Source organism: Ipomoea nil, unplaced genomic scaffold (assembly GCF_001879475.1).
Source record: "Ipomoea nil cultivar Tokyo-kokei standard unplaced genomic scaffold, Asagao_1.1 scaffold2791, whole genome shotgun sequence".
Classification (NCBI taxonomy): Eukaryota; Viridiplantae; Streptophyta; class Magnoliopsida; order Solanales; family Convolvulaceae; genus Ipomoea; species Ipomoea nil.
Window position 1 is genome coordinate 2,088,193 of NW_017619219.1, and position 22,118 is coordinate 2,110,310.

At 32.7% G+C, this 22,118-nt stretch overlaps 1 protein-coding gene across 1 annotated transcript; it reads right to left on the bottom strand.

The window, feature by feature from the left end:
* Positions 1–4,439: 4,439 nt before the first annotated feature.
* Positions 4,440–7,855, bottom strand: LOC109157623 (protein FAR-RED IMPAIRED RESPONSE 1-like). Its single transcript, XM_019305474.1, has 6 exons — positions 7,798–7,855; positions 7,412–7,495; positions 6,342–6,940; positions 5,869–5,969; positions 5,235–5,547; positions 4,440–5,141 (listed from the first exon to the last, which is right to left on the bottom strand). Exons 1-6 carry the CDS (start codon positions 7,853–7,855, stop codon positions 4,440–4,442), a joined length of 1,857 nt encoding a protein of 618 aa, XP_019161019.1.
* Positions 7,856–22,118: the final 14,263 nt, after the last annotated feature.

A 22,118-nucleotide genomic window follows, 5' to 3' on the forward strand; every position in this document is an offset into this window, starting at 1 on the left:
CTATGTGATTAGAATTTTCCTCTATATGATTATGAATTTTCCTTTATGTCATTATGCATCTTCCTCTATGTGATTATGAATTTAAAAGTATGTACTTATGAATCTTATGCTGTTTAGATTTTATGAGAATTATATGTGTCATATTATGAATTTCCTTTATGTGCTTATGAAATTTTCCTTTATGTGCTTATGAATTTTCCTGTATGTGATTATGAATTTACAGTATGTACTTATGAATTTTAATGCTATTTAGATTTTGTGAGAATTGTATTTGTCAGGTTATGAATTTTCCTTTATTTGATTATGAATGTTCCTTTATGTAATTATGAATTTTCCTTGTTGTCATTATGAATGTTCTTTTAATATTATGCAATAATGAATCTCATAATAGAAAGTTCATAATTGTATAACATAAAATCCATAATACGATAGTTGAATATAATGTTCATATGGATTATGAATTTTCTATTATGATATTATGAATTTTCTGTAGTGTAATTATGAATTTTGTGATTATAACTTTTTTATTTTACCTTTTTCTTCAACATTGTAGCTATTCTACTTTGATCGGGTCCAATTCAAAGGAATGAGCGTTCAAAGAACATATCCAAGCATTACTGCATGGACAAATAAACTTGCACGGCAAAGGGTTTCCGCTGAGAAAAGGTCGGGCGGATATGGTAAAGGGAAAGTTATCCCTCGTATTGCAAAGCCTACTGCTGATTGTATCGCTTCTACTTCCGCCCAACCAGTCCCAACCATCTCTGTGCCGCCATCTAGTGTTGATAGGGTCACACGGGTTCTACAACGCCTTGCTGCTGATGTCTTGGAATTCGGTGAGGCTATGGCTGAAGTTGGCAAACAAAACGCCCCAGTGGATGTTATGAAGGCTGCATTTTCTGGGATTTCCACCATGATTGGCGTTGCAAGCACGATAGAAAGACCACCAACTCCAACCTCCTCTCAACTTGACGACATCTTCTTTGGCCAAGAGTCTTTCACAAAGGCTGTTGATGCCTTGGTTGAAGCCTTCCAAAAGACCAATCGGCAAATGGAGATTGACCCTCCCTCATTTGATTTAGGGATTTCTTATACCCCGGCACCATTGGTTGATGAACCACGTGAGCAAAGTGCAATGGATGACGATGAATTGGATGCCCTTGTTGAAAACATTGTGAAAGACACTCCTGGTGCTGCTGATGCTGCTACACTCTCTACTACTCCTACCGCTATCACTGCTACAACCCCTGCTGCTACGCATGGTGCTACGGCTGTTTCTTCCCCTGCTGCTTTCCCTGCTCCTACACATGTTCCTACCACTGCTGCTACCCCTACTGCTTCATCTTCTGAAACATATGCTGCTACCCCTGCTACATCAAGTTCTGAAAGACGAGAAATAACTCCATTGATCAAGGTTCCATTCGCCAGAGATGTCCCTGATGCTGCTAATACTTCTACGCCTGCTGCTACACTACCTGCTACCCTCGACGATATTGATAGGTAAACTAATTAGAATATGAAATTGTGTTATGAACTTTCTGATATTATATTATGACTTTTCTTCTGAAATATTATTAATTTTCACATATGAGATTATGAGTTTTCTATTATGAGTATTAAATTACAGTTTTGATATTATGAACTTTCTGATATGCAATTATGTATTTTCTGTTCTGTATTTATGAATTTTCTGTACTGCAGTTATGAACTTTCTGACCTGAAATTGTGCAACTATGATGATATTAACTAGCTTCGTGTGTTTACAGTGCATTTCTGGACAGTGAATCTGATGTCGAGGATGTCACCAAGCGAAAGAGACCAGTCCGGAAATACAAAAACATCCCGTTAAACTTGAGGTCACCTTTTTGGACAAAGAATGTGCCATTTGTCCATAATGCCAGTGTGATCGAGAGGGCCGTATCAAACTACGCCTTCATGGATGCTTCTACAGATCATCCAGTGGAGTATGTTTGACTCTAACCATTTAGAAAACTTTTTATTTTCATGAATATTTCACATTTATAACCATATGTTAATTTATTTACCTATTTATCAAAATTTTTTGTTCATGTAGTGAAACTCTGTTTATCTTTGATGATTTCTCAATGACAAGAGGAGATTTCCACACCCTCCGCAGCGGTGAAATTTTTAACACATTCATAGATGTATGGGCGTTGAGGCTTACACTCCTCAACACAAAACGGGCGTTGGGGAAGCCAAAGTGCATCTATTTTAGCACGTTGGTACATGTAAGTTAATAACAACAATTTTTACTCTGCTCACTTCTGAATTTCCTGTTAAACCATTCTGTATTTTATGTCATGTAAATATGTATTTTCTGTTTGTGATTATGAATTTTCTATTGTGAGTTTATAAAGATACATTTTTGATATTATGAACTTTCTGATGTGAGATTATGTATTTTCTGTGTGAGATTATGAATTTTCCCATATGGCATTATGAATTTTCTATTTGTGAGTTATGAAATTACAACTTTGATATTATGAATTTTCTGTTCTGTGGTTATGTATTTTCTTTGTAATATTATGGATTTTAAGTATTTTCTGTGTGTGATTATGAATTTTCTCATATGATATTATGAATTTTCTATTGTGAGTTTATGAAGTTACATTTTTGATATTATGAACTTTCTAATGTGAGATTATGAATTTTCCCATATGGCATTATGAATTTTCTATTGTGAGTTATGAAATTACAACTTTGATATTATGAATTTTCTGTTTTGTTGTTATGTATTTTCTTTGTAATATTATGGATTTTATGTTATGATATCATGAATTACGTATGACTGCCATTACATATTGCACAACTTATCATTGATACGTATTTTTTTCCCCTTAGCTTCAACTCGACCCATCTGAACAGTGGATGAAGAATCTTCCGCTTCAAAAGCGGAAGGATAATTTCAATGAGCGATTACAGTATGAGATTTCAAAATTTGAAAATCTTGATGTCAATGATGCTGATTTGGTAATTTATAGTTACCCACCTTCAACATTTATTCATTAATTACATATTTCTTCTCTATTCTAACTACTTCTTCTTTTGATGTTAGCTATTTTTCCCCGTGCTTCGACACGAACACTACTTTGTTGTCTGCATCAACACCATCTCAAAAAGTGTTGAAATCATTGACAACAAGATGTTGCCTAAAGGTGTTACTGAAGCTGACAAGTATGAAGATTGCCCAAATCTACTGGTAACTTAACCTTAAACTTGACCTTTCAAACGTTTGTTATACATTTCATGTGAATCATTATCACACTAGTTTCATTTTTGTCCAGATGAATGCTTTGAAAGAGTACTTGACTGCAGAAAAATCCCCCCTACTCCGTAAGATACAAAACCTTCCTGTATCATACTTAGCTTGGCCATTCCTTGGAAGGAGCTTGACAATGTCATTGATTGTGGCATATATGTCATGCGACACATGGAGTCCTACAAGGGGAATGTTCAAGATTGGGACAGTGGATTCAAGATAGGCACCCATGTAAATGTAAGAGTATAAGATCTATTAATTTCAACTTAGATTTGTTTTTTTTTTTTGTTTTTTTTTTTTTTTTTGTTTTTTAACATCTTTTTTTTTTTTTTTTTTTTGAAGGCTGACTTCATTTGGGAGCTTAGAGCTAAATACGCATCAAGCATTATCACATGGGGTAGGAACACTGAAAGATTGCGAGTTATGAAGGCAGCCAAGGATCTTTCAAAAAAGAAATGAAACTATACCGCTTTTTGGTGTTTGAATATGTTGTGAACATGAAGCAAATCTTGACTGTTGGTACCCTAGATTGTGAATCTCTCATTTTGTAATGTGCACAGATATTTTGCACCTATGAATATACAATCTATTGCTCTTAATTCAGATTACATGTGGATCATGTAGAGTTTATGAATTTTCAACTACCATATTATGAATTTTCTATTATGCAATTATGAACTTTCTTTTATGAGATTATGAATGTATACATGTTAGCTATAACTGAAATTCATTATTACATAACATTAAAATAACATTCATAATGACAACAAGGAAAATTCATAATCACATAAAGTAACATTCATAATCAAATAAAGGAAAATTCATAATCTGAGACATAATTCTCATAAAATCTTAATAGCATAAAATTCATAAGCACATACTCTAAATTCATAATCACATATAGGAAAATTCATAATCACATAAAGGAAAATTCATAATCAGATAAAGGAAGATTCATAATCTGAGACATAAAATTCATAAGAACATACTGTAAATTCATAATCACATAGAGGAAAATTCATAAACTGGTAAAGGAAAGTTCATAAACTGGTAAATGAAAGTTCATAAACTGGTAAAGGAAAATTCATAATCTGACACATAATTCTCATCCTATATCTAAAAATCATAAAATTCATAAGTACATACTGTTAACACGATCTCAATCTATAGCTACATCGTGGTCTACATTCTTATTAAAATGAACAAATTGTGAACCCCCGGTGCTTGGATGTACAAGATATCCATCACGAGCAATCTCTGAAATATTTTCCAAGACCAATGATTGGACAGAGCCCTTTGTAATTGAAGCAAGCTTGTTTGCAGCACTCTTTCTTCCCCTTGCTGCATTGTACTTCTTCTCAATAACACTGCTACTCCTTTTATTTCTCACACCTTTACCCCTGCGGCTTGAGGGGTCTTGGACAATACCACTTGACGAAGACACAACACCCTCCTCAGTGTTCACATCCCCAATCTCAGCTTCAATGTTTTTCCTTGCATTCTCAACGGCTTCATCACAGAATTGTCTAGCAACACTGTTATCTTGGCTAGAAACAATAAGCCTTTGAAATTTCCTACTAATCTCAACAGCCCAAATTGAAGAAGGGACACCACCATTATAAAACACAGATGCAATGTCCACATTTCTACCCTCAACAACCTTTTTAGTCCATCTTTTTAGAATGTATTTATCGGGAATATTGGAAACACAGTGCACATGAAGTATACGTAAGCAGTGGCAGCAAAGTATTCCCAATTCTGAAAACAGCTTGCAACTACAGCATATATCCAAATTGATTGCCTTAAAGGTTACTTCATGCCTTATGATATCTATGTCTGGTCGCCACACGTGATACTTGCACTTACAACCATCGTTCAACACCATTTCTTGATAACAAGAGCTACCTTTCATAAATTGTTCCTCGAACAAAAAATATATCTCAATTGTATAAACCTCTCTAGCATGTGAAAGGAGTTTCACATGATCCATCATCATGGCGGGTACTCCTTGAGAACACCGGAAATCCTCGCTATTTTCCTTACTTCTCCATTCAGATATAACACTCACAAAGGATGAATAAAAATCACATAAACCAGCAGTCTTGGACAGCCTCCTAGAAATTGCATGATTTGTGCTTTCACTCCTTTGCGAAGATAAAATACCCCCGGAGAAATAATCCTTGTTGAACGCTGGACACCACTTCTCCCTACAGTCATAAAGCTTCTCTAGCCATGTATTCTTATGACAATTATATTTTGTAACCATCCTGAAAAGGTTAAAACACATGTTTATTACTCATATTCTGAAAATTCATAATCTCATATTAGAAAGTTCATAATCATATAACAGAAAATACATAATGACATAACAGAAAATACATAATTGTATACTGTGAATTCATTATCTCATATTACAAAGTTCATAATCATATAACACAAAATACATAATGACATAACATAAAATCCAGAATTGTATAACTGTGAATTCATAATCTCATATTAGAAAATTCATAAATCATATAACAGAAAATACATAATGACATAACAGAAAATTCAGAATTATATAATGTAAATTCATAATAACATACCTTGTCCAGTAAACCTCAAATTCAGCTTCAGTCTCGGTGTATTTCAACACACAATTGAACATATCCAGAAAATCCTTATGATTCCTCAATGCCTTGATATGCTTCTTCGAATTCTCACCAATATGCCATATGCAAAGACGGTGGCGTGATGTAGGAAACACCATGGAAATGCCAGCAGCCATAGCTGAACATTGATCCGTCATGATAGTCTGTGGACACTTGCCATCCATGGATCTTAAAAACACTCTAAACAACCACGCAAATGACTCTATCCTCTCATTCATCAAAAAACCACAACCAAACATTACATTCATGCAATGATGGTTCATCCCTACAAAAGGACCACAAATCATATCATATTTGTTAGTGCGGTATGTTGTATCATGCATTAACAGATCACCAAACACCTCATAATCCCTTCTCATTTGACCATCCCTCCAAAAAAAACTACACAATCTTCCATCCAAATCAACTTCGAAATCAAAAAAGAAATCAGCCTCATTAGATTGCCTCCTCCTGAATATCTCAATCAAAGAATTGGAATCAGATCCATCCAAACACTTCAAACTCACAGAAGCCATCGAATTGTAAGCATCGCGGTTGGTAAAGCCAACCAATGGAGAACCCCCTGACTGATGTTTCAAAAACCTCATACCATCCGCCAATGCAACACCACTACTCTTCATGTCTTTTAAATATTCAAGCTGATTGTTTCCCACTCTTCTATGCGACCGAAGCAGATGACTCTTGCCAAATGAACATAACTCGTGATTGTGCTCTTTCAAGTGTTTTGTAACTGTCCACATCCCATCACCCCCCACATCAAATTGAACAAATGCACCACATCCAGTCCTCATATCAATCTTTGAATAAAGCTTAACACCACTGTTTGGTTTCTGCTTATACCCAGCCTTAGCACAGAAGAACCTCTTCATCTGAATTGACTTAGTAGATGCCTTATAACGTTGTTGGCCTTTCCTCACACTAAAACCAACTCTGTATGCATATCCATTATATAACTCAAAAGCTTCGTCAACATTTCTTACTACAACACCCACCAAGTCTTCATCAACTGCAATTGCAACAAAAATATAACCACACCTATACCAACTACTAAAATATGAATGTGGATTTCACCTATAATGAATATAATATGCTACACTATAGAATTCATAATCTCATGTGAGAACATTCATAATCACAAAGAATAAAATTCATAACATCATATAAGAAAGTTCATAACAAAGACCGGGTATCAATAACATTTGTGACATTATGAGCATTCAAAGTTGCATAGATACTCATGGCATGAAATGCATAAACTCATAACATAAAATTCATAACCTCATATGGAAAATTCATAATCTCATATAGAAAATTCATAATAACATAACGGAAAATTCATAACCTCAAAACTGTAAATTCATAACGTGAACAAATTATTAATACCAATCACAACATTCAATTTGCATATAATCACCATGAATCAGTACCTACACCTACCAGAAACAACATTCATGATACACCAACTAATAAAAAGAACCTGGACTTGAAGACGAGCCATCAATGTCAATGTTTAACTCTGCTTGATCATTGCTTATTGAATCACCAACACAATCTTCATTCACTGAATATATGCAAGCAGTGTAACATACCAGTTAATATGTTATGGACATAGTACTATTACATTATGAATATTCATATCACATGCATGAACAGAGTATCAAAATTCATAACTCTGTAACAGAAAATACATAATTGCATTTTGTAAAATTCATAACAGAAACATGGAACTAATACACATTTACGGCCATTATGAACATTCAAACTGCATAGATACTGAATAAATACCAATAAAAATAACTAAATCTTCAACAATCCATGATCTCATAAATCAAACGAAATCAAACGCATAAAATCGAACGCAACCTGGAATCGCAGAAATCATATCGGTTGAATCTTCTCCTCGAACCGGCGTCTCCTCCATCGCGAATAGGAAAGAATCGCGAATGTCGGATCACAATTGCCTTCAGAGATTTGCGAATAGGAAAGAATCAAACGCAAAGAGTTGTCTGATCATAACTGCCTTCCTAACGCCGTTAATAGAACAATGTTTTTTTTTTTTAAAACGACGCCAAAAACGACGTCGTTTGGAAGCGTGTTCACCAAGCATGGTGAGCACGTTTCCACGGCATAATTTGCCGGCATTGTAACACCCCACTTTTCTTAAATCTAAATCACGGATACTTAATTCCAAAAGATAAACTAAACAAGATTAAAATACGATTGATAGCTTAAAAGCCCAAAACCACAAGATGTGTCACCGCCACAATCACCACACACAATGATTGCACAGGCTAGCAAAAACTTCTAACTAAAGTCAAGTTTAAACAAACTACATCCAAACTTGGGGACTAACACCCCGGTGTCCATCACCATCAAAAACATCTAACAAATCTAACTTCCAAAGTTTGAACAAACATAACTGGAAAAGAGTTTAGACTACAACTAGCTCTCTAAGCTAACACTAGTCTAACTCGATCGCGCTCAAGAACTGGGTCCACCTGAAAGGGGTTAACAAACAAGCAAATAGGAAATAACATGTTAGCACAAATGCTAAGTATAATGCCACTCAACCCTGTAAAGTACTATAGAATATACTTTTGGAAAACATTTGGCATTCACACTTAATCTCAAGTACTCTGCAATCACTTATACAACAATCTCATAACATGCTCATAAACAACTCTAGATGCTTGCAAACTATTCAACATATAAAACATGCTTTGTCAAGTACTCAACCTAACACAATTCTCATGCTTTAAACGGATATTTCAAATCACAACTCATCATATACTCATGATCAAACTGATAGATAAAGAGGTACTTAAACTTAACAAACAATCTCATGCTATCACAATTATGACTAATCATGGCAAAATACTTTACTCAAACTCAAACGGATAGATAAAGAAATACTTAAACTTAAACAAGCAAACTCATGCTATCAAGTTGATCGATAAACAACAATATAAAGTCATACTTCTTCTCATACTTTTCATGCAAAACGTGCAACTCATATAATCATGCAATAAGATGAACATGATGCTTTAAGTATAAGTATATAGATAGATATACATATATACTCGCTCTTTTGTAAAAAGGAACACTTTTTCTGTGGAGGTTTCTTAGAGTCGCAATGACTCGCTTTTCTCTTCTTTCACTTGAGTCTCTTGACTCGCTTACTTACTTACTTTCTTTCTTTCTTTCTTTCTTTACTCGTGGGCGAGGTAGGAACTTCACCACAATGTGAACGGACCTATCCGGGCTCGGCATCTAGCCGGCCTAATACTCATCTGGCCCACAGAACCACTCTCTTGGGTCTTTTCTCAAACTCTGTGGAATCAGGTATCGTACTTGTCAGTGTGCACATCCCCTGACCGGGATTCCAAGCCCGACGGGTAATATCTAACCTAGTAACGTGGGAATACGCAGCATTACTTCACATCGGATCGCAATGTCCGTTTCTTTCTTTACTTTCTCTTTTCTTCCGAAAGGACATAGTCCTAACGGACCTCCAAAACCACGGATTACTCACACTAGATACATATAGATATAGCTCATGCATTTCTTTCTCATGCAACAGATCTATTTATGCAAACTCATGCACATAGTTTCCCAACAACTTCTCTTTTCTCACAAATTGGAAATCAAATATCATGCAACTAGATAATGATTTTTCCAAAATAGATATAGGTTTTTAAAAGAATACTTAGACTTACTTAGAGCCAATGATGCACTTTAAATCATGAAATGCTAACATGCTCTTTTACCGTAAAGAATATCTCAAAATTCTCTTTCACTGTGAATCAAACATACAAAGTACTACTTCATGCTTATAACTCAAGACTTAGCAAACTTCTTAGCAAATACTTAGCAGGTAATGATCATGCTCTTTAAACTCAAAAATATACTTTATACTCTTGCAAAATTCTATTTACTGTAAGCTAAGAAATCAAGCACTGGATATCTCAAATTCTCACATTCTTGGCATGCTTCTCAATAAATCATAACAAATACTTAGGCATGCTATTCAAGCAAAACTGATCAAATAATGATCATGCTTCTTTGTTCAAACAACTAAACTCAATTACTTTAATATTTCCTTCACTGTAACAACTTACAAAACACAACAATAACATTTCTCAACACAAATTCTACTGCAATTCAAGCATTTCAACTCCAGTTTCAACGAAATCAACTTCTACTAGTGTGTCGTAACAAACCCGAGTGTCCGAGCCTCAAGGGCCCACGAGTCTCGGTCCAAACGACACGTAGCTGAGCCACAGAGGACCCAGGCATTAGGCTTTTTTGGCCTGGCGGAGCCTAGCTCCGCCAAGCGGCGGCCCTGGGTGACGGACCATGCAATGGTCCGTCCCCTGGGACCGTTACTCCATGGTGCTAGCCGGCAGACCTCGTCGATGTCCGTTGGCTAGTACCGTGAGGCTATCTGGTGCACACTGTCTGGTGCACCATGGCCTTTCTCTTCACCTGCAAACAATCGCAGTGCAATCCAATACTCCCAGAACCTCAACAACACAATCATAGATCAACAATAACTCACTAATAGCTCAACCACAATAATAATCTAACATTTCTAAGCATTTACACCTCAAACTAGACTTCACAGAGTCAAATAAATAGTTGGGAGTCCATGGGTTATACCTTTGTTGCCTCTTCTTCCTTGTATGAATTCCTTCTTCCTCCCCACTTAGCTAGTACTCCCTTCACCTCCTAAACCCTCAAACAACCAACAAACCAAACACAAGAGAAGAGCTTCAGAGATTGGAAGGCAAAAGAGGTAGAAGTCTTGAAGAAGGAAATGAATGGATGGTTGAGTAAATACTTACTGTGTTTCCTTTAGTTTGCATAGAGAGCTCTGGGAGGCCAAGAAATGGAATCAGGGAAACAACAAAGCTAGAGAGGCATTTTATAGGTTCAAAACCCTAGGAAGAACAATATGATTGGTGGGGGTAAGGTGGTCTTTTGGCTTAAATCTTCAAAAGTATCAGACAATGTGATAGAAGCTTGTGGTCCACCAAGCAACATAGACTAAAGTCTAGAAAGGTAATTTTAAATAGTTTGGGGTCAAAAATACAATTTTCTAAAAATGTTTCTAGGTAAACACTTGGTTCAGGTTTCACAGGTTCCTCTCCGGTTTCACTCAGATTGACTTTTTGGGTCAAAACTTCATACATAAATGTACCCGAAACTTAGGATTTACGAAATAGAATATTCCAGTGTCGAATTAATTTAAAAACTCGATTCAAAGACAGATACTCAATTAGAGCCGTCAAAATGGGCTTAGCCGCCGGGCTTTCCCGCCCCGCCCGCCAAAAGGGCGGGGTGGGCTTGTGCTTTTTTTTAAGCCCGTTTTTAAAACGGGTTTTTTTACCCGCCTTATATATATATATATATATATATATATATATATATAATAATAATAATAATAATAATAATAATAATAATAATAATAATAATAATAATATAAATAATAGTGTCGGTTATTTGGTGACCGTAGTTATTATACCTTCATAACTGAATAGCCGAGTAATCGAATTTTTTTTTTCCTTATAACCGATAACCGAAATTATCGGTCGGTTCGGTTATCGGTTATTCGGTAATTATACTTACCCCTATTGGTGTCATTGTTGTCATGATGTGATGAACGAATTTATGTTATTTTTTTATGAATAAGTGTTTTAAGTAGATAGCAATTAAGTTATTAACATAGTCACATTAGAGTTTAGAATTTAGGGACACATGATAAAAAAAAAATAGGCGGGCTTTGGCAGGGGCCCGCGGGCCTAAGGGGGGTGGGGCGGGCTGCCCCTACCTATGCCCGTATTCTTAGCGGGCTTTTTAGCCCAGCCCGCATTGACAGCTCTATACTCAATCAACAATAATCAATTCTACGGGCACTATACTCATTCAATACTCATTCAATATATATTATATATTATATATTAGGGTCTTAATTAAGTGGTGCAAGTGGACTAGGCTTATTAAGTGGTCTGGTTGGACTGAATAACTAGTAGTTGTTAGTCAACCAAACTCTGTACCTAATATAATCTTGGATTGATGGGATACAGGATGATGGATGTTAGCACATTCAGTTACGGTACTCAGACTGCTCAGTAGACATCAATACACCATCTAGGGTTCTAAGTCAGGTCTGAGGCAAAACATGGCTAACGGTCTACCGTTAAGAGGCAACACAATAGGAACATCAACTATGGCTGGAGATCTACATGGCTACGCTTCCGCTATCATACGTGGTCAGGTTTCTTGTATACTAATATTTAGTATAGTTAGATTATTGTATATCTAACATTTGGTATCAGAGCCTTTATAATCTCTGCCTGGTTGATTGTTTTGCTGAAAAACAATATTAATTTTCATATACATCAAGATTTTATATATGATGTTTTGGACTGTTGAAATTGAATTTCCACCTTTAAGCATAATTTTGATTTCTTTTTCAAAATTAATGAATCTAAATTACCTACTGCTTGAGTTATTGGCGGATATATTTTTTCTTGCATTAATAATCGGATCTTGTCACTGGTATTTGGTATCCGGATGTCGAACGGTGGCGGGCACCATTAATGGCTGGAGCGACGGAAAGTTAAAAAAAAAAAAAAGACCAGTTCTTTTGCCGGCATTAAGGAAGGTCGCCAGTGTGTTTTCCGTCGACACTCCTCGTCCAGAACATGTGGTCGTCTGCAGCTGGTCTGCGTTGCCACTCAGTTTTTCTGGGAGGCGTTAGTTGTTGGGGGAATGTGGTCTGAGCGAATGGCTTGCTTGCTGCTGCTTCCATTCTTTCCTTCTCTCAACGGCGCCGCCGGTGGTAGGTTATTTGTGATTAAGGAGATGAAGCTGATCGGAGGTAAAAGCTTGGGCTGTGGCTAGACCTGGACCATTTATTGGTCTATTTTGGATTTTGGGCCTCTTTAATTTTTCTTCGAGTGAATTCCATTTTTGGTCCTACTGTTATATGGATGTTTCCAATTTTAGTCCACCTTAATTTTTTTTGCCACTTTATGACCACTATTATTGAATGTGTTCCACTTTTAGTCCACTGTTAGTATTTTCATCAAGAGGTCGTGTAATCTAGGGGTATTTTGATCTTTCTTCTCATCCAAGACTATGTTTGACTAAAAGAAATGAGAACATTAAACCTAAAACCTAAGAAACCTCGCCGGCCCATGTTGGAACGAACGAAACGATGTAGCTTTGGCTTCCCATTCTCGTTGTTCGAAGAGCCATCTTCGAATATCGGAGGAGGAGGACGAAGCGCCTGGATTAAAAGAGAAGAGACAACCATAAAAAGACCAAAATACTCTTGGATTATACGGCCTCTTGACGAAAATATTAACGATGGACTAACAGTAGAACACATTCAATAACAGTGGTTGTAAAGTGGCAAAAAAAATTAAGGTGGACTAAAATTGGAAACGCCTCTATAACAGTAGGACCAAAAATGGAATTCACTCTTTTTCTTCCATGATTCTTTTATTTCATTTGGATCTTTAGTTTATTCTCCAAATGAACTCTCTTTTAACTTATAGACTATGTATTAAATTATCATTCACTTTGGAGCAAAATATTAAGTTTTAATTTGCTATTTGAATTTTAATTTAATATTGATGTTTATATTAAATTGCCTGAAGTATTGTAATTTATTTAAGATATATGGGTTAATAATATATTAATATGCAAATCCAAACATGCTATGTATATTCATAAATTATTGTTATAATTATACGTTCATAATAGCATGCATTAAGATTGGATTTAACATATTCTTAACTCATAAATTTATTATTAAATATCACTCAATTTTGGATCCTTAGGCCAATTTTAGACATTATAGCCTATTAAGGTAACTTGTTTTAGTTTCCCCTTAATTTTGAGCACATTTTAATTTTATGTGTCTTTGGGACTTTAGAACCTATTTTTGAACAAGCTATTTGGAGCCTATCTTGGGTCATTAAATTGTTAAAGCATGGATCTCACCATTTTGATTGATATTTTAATAATAATTATAGCTCCTTATAACATGTTTATTAAGTTTTAATTATTACTAACTACCATATTTTGGTATTCATCGTTGATAATAATATTAAGTTTTGGGTCTACTTCAGTACCTAGACCAGTTTCCATCCATGTTATAATTCATTTGGGCCATTGAGGTTTATGAGCCTAATTTGAGTGATTAAGTGCTATAATTATTGTCTTGGTCTAATTTGAGACATTAAGGATTAAGGATTTAATTGTTTTTTTTTGCCATTAAGAACTACAACTATTGTTTAAGTTGATTAAATTTGTAATATATCAATAGTTTTTTCAGGGCCTTAATAATAATATTAAGTCTTTAATTTTATGACAAAAGCAATATAGTTGGTATATTGTCTATATAATGGTAATTTGGTTATTACCTTAACTTCAGTCTCCCTAAGTATCATAATAGTCATGGTTAATTATTATGTGGTAAATTGAGATTAATATTTGACATCCCTTAATTACAGTTTTGCCTTTATTGTAATTATTATTAATTAGCATTATTAATTACTGTTATTAAGTTTAGGGGCTAATCTCATTTTATTACTTTTCATAATAATTATCATTTAATGGTAATCTGCTATATTTGGTACATTGGCATGATTACCACTTCATTTTACATGACTATTAATGTTGGTAATTAAGTCCTACCAATAAATTTTTTAACGTACCATTGGACGCTGCATCGAGTTTATTGACACCGATAGTGAAGATTGGGAGAATTCTGGAGTTTTTCTTCTCTTGTGGATCATCATCGTTGTTAGCGCAATGGAGAGATGCGGTTTGCATCATTAAGGTTAGCCATTAATTATCTTTTACGGTTATTTTTTTTATAATTAGTGCTACAGTTATAGTTAAACCGCTAATTTGGACTAGTCACATATTTTATTCTTTAGAAAAATAGAAACATTAAAAGGTGCATTACCATTTTTACTTTGTCGTTATTGTTAATGTTAATAGTGATTATAATGTTACTTATTGCTATTAATAATTAATTAGTGATAACATTAATATTGTTATGGTATTCAGATATGTACCTTGAACTGTTTCCAAATAAATTTATGTGATAATATTCCAGTACAGAAAATAATTTTCTTGACATTAAAGATTTTCTGACTTCAAATTTTATTAAGTTTTCAAAATTTTATCCGAAAATGTTTATAAATGTTAGCGGTTTTAACCATTGTTTTTCCATATTTAGTCTCCTACCTAATGTGATAATATTATTATGGCAATTTATTGCTATTTTGATTGTTTGCAATTTTGCCATTAATAATAATATTATTATTAACTGGGTTATGGAGAGTGATTTTGAATCAATTTAGTAATGTTGGAAAAACATATTTGCTAGGCTATTGGCTATTGCCATTAATTCCATGATTCATTTAGTTTTTTGAATTATGATTGCCCATATTTGGTTAAGTATAAATAAATGAATATTTTGTTTAAATTCATATCCTTTAGTTGGTTCATACTCTTTAGATTGTTTTATGCATTCGATCACATTAAGTGCATAATATTAAGTTTGATTATGCAATTAGGGTTTGTGAGATTTTGATTTACAAATTATAGCATATCATTTTGGTTTGATATTGTTTGAATTTGTAAATTCAGTTATTTCTCATACATTTGATCTTTATGCATTAAAAAAAAACATTTTCCCATGGGCTTACAGTTTAAAAAATTTTAAAGTATATATTCAGTACATTATTATTCAAAATGTTGGGTCTCTTTTGGTTTGAACTCATCGGTGTTTGAATATTAAGTTTATACTTTAAAATCTCATATTGTAAATTGCTTTAAGTTATGCAATTTATTTGGAATGTATGAGTTTAATGCCTAATTTTATGCATATTTGTCCACCGCATAATATTATGTTTTTAAATTATGCAATTTTATTATGCCTTTACTAATGCATACTTTGAGATGGAATTATATTAGTTCCTATTTAAGTTGGACTTATGCATAAACTTTAGTTTCGGTTGTGCCTGAATTTAAGCACGTTTAGTCCGTTAATTTAGTTCACCATTTAAGCTTTAATCATAGGTGAACCATACAGTTTTCTGGTGCATACCCTACAGTTTTAGGTTCATACCCCCAAACAGTTATACATTAAGTATATATGAATCGGGGAGACATATTGGTTTTAATGGCCACGACTTAAGAACATCTTGTGCCACTAGTCTCCTTAAATTGATACTCTATTTAAGGAATTGGTTTTCAGTGAGACATAGTCTCTAACCAACTTTCCTTGGAGTATATTTAGATTTTTCCATCACAATCTGGTATAATCTGTTTGTCAAAATTTTAAGTATTTCTTGCCAATGTGATTTGGTTTCGGTTCATTAAAGAATAGCCAAAGCATCTTTAATTTACTGAAGTCTCTTAAGTTTTCAATCTTGGTTAATTAAGGAATAGCTACAGCATATTCAGCTACCTAAGATTGTTAAGTTTCGATCACATAAAGTTTAGGCAATGAATTGATAATTGTCTAGTGATCTTATAATTTTAATTTGATTTGGGAGTAGCCACAGTATCCTTAATCTGTTAAAATTATATATTAAGCAGTTTATTTTGATCACATAAAGTTTTAGACATATCATTTGTGACTAATTGTATGTAATATGATGAAATTTAGCCCACAGGCAATTTCGTTATATTTGTATGATTAATCAGGATGAAATACTGGACTACGGTCATAATTTAGCCCACATGCAATTATGTATCGGAATGTAGTTTAGTAGTTTTATCAGTGATGATAGAAATAAATTTATTTATTTACTTTATGGTTATTTGTAAATAATTTCCAATTCTATCATGAAGTTTAGTTTTATGATGTAAACTTTAGATCATATTTCTTAATTTGTCCACATGGATTAAGAAAAGGAACATGATCTCTTAAGTTTTTTTATCATAATGGTTGTAATGAATCTTATTGAATAAAAATTTAGCCTACAGGCAAGTTTTATATCATTTGATTCTTCAACTCATTTGATAGTTGTTTCATCATAAATAAAATTTTTCAGTTGGATCTAATTGAGTAAAACTTTAGCCCACAGACAAGTTTTATGTCACTAGATTCTTCTGGCTCTTTAGTAATTGAGATAAAATATTATCATAAGGGTTTCTTAATTGGATTTAATAAAATTAAAACTTTAGCCCATAGGCAAGTTTTATGTCAATAAATCCCTCAACCCATTAGATAATAATTTTATCACGATTCTTAGAATTTATAAACTTAGTTCAATTATAATTCTAAGTTTCATGATTTGCATTGGCAAAACATGTTTTTCAGTCACTTCCCAAAATTTAGTCATTTCTATTAATTAATCCACGAATCTTGCTCGGTTTTTCGGACTAACTGTAGTAAGTTACGTGATTTGACATACCTCTTGGATTCCAATAATGTTAAAATGTATCTTTTGAGCCAAATTCTACCTTGGTTTTGAAAGATGTATTTTGTTTTTTTTTTTTTTTAGTATGTCCAACTATGGTGGGGAAATATATCTTCATTATTTAGTTGGACTTTAATTGGAACCAAAAATTGATTATTTAGTATGTCCAACTAATGGTGGGGAATTATGTCTTCATTTGTTAGTTGGTCAATAAATCAATCATGAGTATGTATATTATTAAGTTCATTTTATTAATTTCGCTGAAGAATGTTTTAATCAGTGGGAGTGATCATTTAGAAAAAGATCATTAAGATAATCTACTAAAGTTTATGGATTTAAATGGCTTCATACATCCTAAATTTGATTGTATGTCAAACAATAAGTCCTTAAGATTCCACAAGTATTAATTTTGTATTTGTTTATATAAATTCATAAGTTCAAATTATTGAACATTTGGTTGTGCAACATATTTATGAAAATGTTGCAACAATATTATGAAATTTATTAGAACAAAAGCATTTAACTTGTGGTGCACTGTCATTTAATAAATTCTTCAGTGATTAATAGAGTCTTTAGTTTCTTCAAAATTGATCCTGGGTCATTTCGGTTGTAAGGCTCAAAACAATTTTGTGGGACGTATAAGTAAGACTCATTATGTTCAGTTCATTTAAAATGAACATTGAAGTTATTTGGGAAGTTATGGTGTATGATTAAGATTCCAAATTCATGGACTTAGACTTTTGGTTTATTGTCTAAGTTATTGGAATGCTTTTGTGACTTGACTATCTTTTGGCTATTTTTGATGAGTGGGAGTGACAGACGTGTCAACTCCAAGCTCTTAGCCGTTAGAGATAGTACTTAAAGTTAACTTATAAAGAAGTCATGGAATATAGTTAGCAGTATGCTAACATTAAGAGATCTCTACTTAAGGCATGCTTATAAAGTTTTAGAGATCATACAATGTACTCTTTTGTACAATTTGGATGCGTTTTCTCCTTCAGTTGTGCACATAATGTATTTTGAGAAACATCCCTTAAGGTACCGAGAATAAACATAGGGTTTTTTCATAAAGGACCTAAGTTGGAGAATTAAAATGCATGTGACCATAATGGATACTACTCTGATTAAATAGAGGACATATCACTATGATTCGTGTCTTTTGTTCTTTGATGATGGTTGTGCTAGTCCTTGCACCAAGTGGGAGAATGTAAGATTTTCCCTAATAATATATATTATATATTATATATTAGGGTCTTAATTAAGTGGTGCAAGTGGACTAGGCTTATTAAGTGGTCTGGTTGGACTGAATAACTAGTAGTTGTTAGTCAACCAAACTCTGTACCTAATATAATCCTGGATTGATGGGATACAGGATGATGGATATTAGCACATTCAGTTACGGTACTCAGACTGCTCAGTAGACACCAATACACCATCTAGGGTTCTGAGTCAGGTCTGAGGCAAAACATGGCTAACGGTCTACCGTTAAGAGGCAACACAACAGGAACATCAACTATGGCTAGAGATCTACATGGCTACGCTTCCGCTATCATACGAGGTCAGGTTTCTCGTATACTAATACTCAGTATAGTTAGATTATTGTATATCTAACATAGAATACTCAAATTACTCAATTCAATGTGGATTCAAGAGATCAATACCGAACCATCAACAAGATAGGATTCATAAAGAGTTCTCAATTCAATCAATCACAATGGTATGTACATAATCAATGAATCATATAACAATAGCCAAATGCTCAATATCAATATCAATATCCAACCTTATAACAATTCCAACCTTTACACCAAGAATCCAACATGTACACCAGTCCAACCCTATCCACAAGTGGAGCCGAAGCTCTCGCCATCGATACAAATGGAGTCAAAGCTCCTAGCCACTGATACAAATGGAGCAAAGCTCCTAGCCACCGATACAAATGGAACACAAGTTCATAGCCACAAATACAAATAGCCAAAGCTCAATAATACCATAATAATAATAATATATATATATATACACTAATAAGAGCCCAAGAGAGTTAGGCCTATAATGGGTAGAAAAAATGGCGGTCAAGTTTTTTAATCAAATGAATGGCTCAGATTGATCAGATTTTAATTTTTTCTTAAGATTTACTAATTTATCCTTAATGAATATGATTATCCGTTAACTTTTCTGTTAAATATTATCTTTTCCGTTAATTTCTGTTAGTTCACCGTTAACTTATTCATTGATTTCAATAAGAAAGGTCTTAAGTTCGAAGTTCGAACCCCATCCCAATCAAAGTTGACATATTTAGTACTCTATTTTGCTTTTATTAAATTAAATAATAATTTAGTAGTTACAACAAAAATTAATACATATGCACTTCGATCTTTAATTTAGAATTATGTATATACAATGTTTTTATTCAAAAAAATTATTTATTATCAATAAATTAAATAAGAGAAATAATTTCATTAGTTATATTGTCTTTTTTTTTATTCAATATAAAAATTCTTTACATTCAAATTCACCAATTTTTATTTGCTCTCCCTTATGTCCCGTATTTGGTTTCAACCATACCTATACAATTATTTTATTGACAATTATAATCAATCTTAACTATATTATCTTGCATTTGTAAACTTAGAATTACCTATTTAAATACGCAAATTCAACATTTAATTATTTATGCATGAACAATTCTAATATAATTCTGACTTGATATACTTTAAAGTACTTATTAAAAAAAAACATTGGGCATTATCCCAATCGCGCAATGCGCATAAAAAATCTACTATACTAATAAGAGCCCAAGAGAGTTAGGCCTATAATGGGTAGAAAAAATGGCGGTCAAGTTTTTTAATCAAATGAATGGTTCAGATTGATCAGATTTTAATTTTTTCTTAAGATTTACTAATTTATCCTTAATGAATATGATTATCCGTTAACTTTTCTGTTAAATATTATCTTTTCCGTTAATTTCTATTAGTTCACCGTTAACTTATTCATTGATTTCAATAAGAAAGGTCTTAAGTTCGAAGTTCGAACCCCATCCCAATCAAAGTTGACATATTTAGTACTCTATTTTGCTTTTATTAAATTAAATAATAATTTAGTAGTTACAACAAAAATTAATACATATGCACTTCGATCTTTAATTTAGAATTATGTATATACAATGTTTTTATTCAAAAAAATTATTTATTATCAATAAATTAAATAAGAGAAATAATTTCATTAGTTATATTGTCTTTTTTTTTTATCCAATATAAAAATTCTTTACATTCAAATTCACCAATTTTTATTTGCTCTCCCTTATGTCCCGTATTTGGTTTCAACCATACCTATACAATTATTTTATTGACAATTATAATCAATCTTAACTATATTATCTTGCATTTGTAAACTTAGAATTACCTATTTAAATACGCAAATTCAACATTTAATTATTTATGCATGAACAATTCTAATATAATTCTGACTTGATATACTTTAAAGTACTTATTAAAAAAAAACATTGGGCATTATCCCAATCGCGCAATGCGCATAAAAAATCTACTATACTAATAAGAGCCCAAGAGAGTTAGGCCTATAATGGGTAGAAAAAATGGCGGTCAAGTTTTTTAATCAAATGAATGGTTCAGATTGATCAGATTTTAATTTTTTTCTTAAGATTTACTAATTTATCCTTAATGAATATGATTATCCGTTAACTTTTCTGTTAAATATTATCTTTTCCGTTAATTTCTATTAGTTCACCGTTAACTTATTCATTGATTTCAATAAGAAAGGTCTTAAGTTCGAAGTTCGAACCCCATCCCAATCAAAGTTGACATATTTAGTACTCTATTTTGCTTTTATTAAATTAAATAATAATTTAGTAGTTACAACAAAAATTAATACATATGCACTTCGATCTTTAATTTAGAATTATGTATATACAATGTTTTTATTCAAAAAAATTATTTATTATCAATAAATTAAATAAGAGAAATAATTTCATTAGTTATATTGTCTTTTTTTTTTATTCAATATAAAAATTCTTTACATTCAAATTCACCAATTTTTATTTGCTCTCCCTTATGTCCCGTATTTGGTTTCAACCATACCTATACAATTATTTTATTGACAATTATAATCAATCTTAACTATATTATCTTGCATTTGTAAACTTAGAATTACCTATTTAAATACGCAAATTCAACATTTAATTATTTATGCATGAACAATTCTAATATAATTCTGACTTGATATACTTTAAAGTACTTATTAAAAAAAAACATTGGGCATTATCCCAATCGCGCAATGCGCATAAAAAATCTACTATACTAATAAGAGCCCAAGAGAGTTAGGCCTATAATGGGTAGAAAAAATGGCGGTCAAGTTTTTTAATCAAATGAATGGTTCAGATTGATCAGATTTTAATTTTTTCTTAAGATTTACTAATTTATCCTTAATGAATATGATTATCCGTTAACTTTTCTGTTAAATATTATCTTTTCCGTTAATTTCTATTAGTTCACCGTTAACTTATTCATTGATTTCAATAAGAAAGGTCTTAAGTTCGAAGTTCGAACCCCATCCCAATCAAAGTTGACATATTTAGTACTCTATTTTGCTTTTATTAAATTAAATAATAATTTAGTAGTTACAACAAAAAATAATACATATGCACTTCGATTTTTAATTTAGAATTATGTATCTACAATGTTTTTATTCAAAAAAATTATTTATTATCAATAAATT

Bases quoted from the DNA above. Each gene is read 5' to 3' on its own strand.
- LOC109157623 (XM_019305474.1), bottom strand. From the start codon at position 7,855: ATGGAGGAGACGCCGGTTCGAGGAGAAGATTCAACCGATATGATTTCT. The intron at 5,970-6,341 runs GTTGATTTGGAT...AATTCGAAGAAG, and splicing joins ATTTCTTTTTTGATTTCGAA to CATATCAAGGCATTGAGGAA. The intron at 5,142-5,234 runs GTTTATACAATT...GATGGTTGTAAG, and splicing joins TCCTTTCACATGCTAGAGAG to TGCAAGTATCACGTGTGGCG.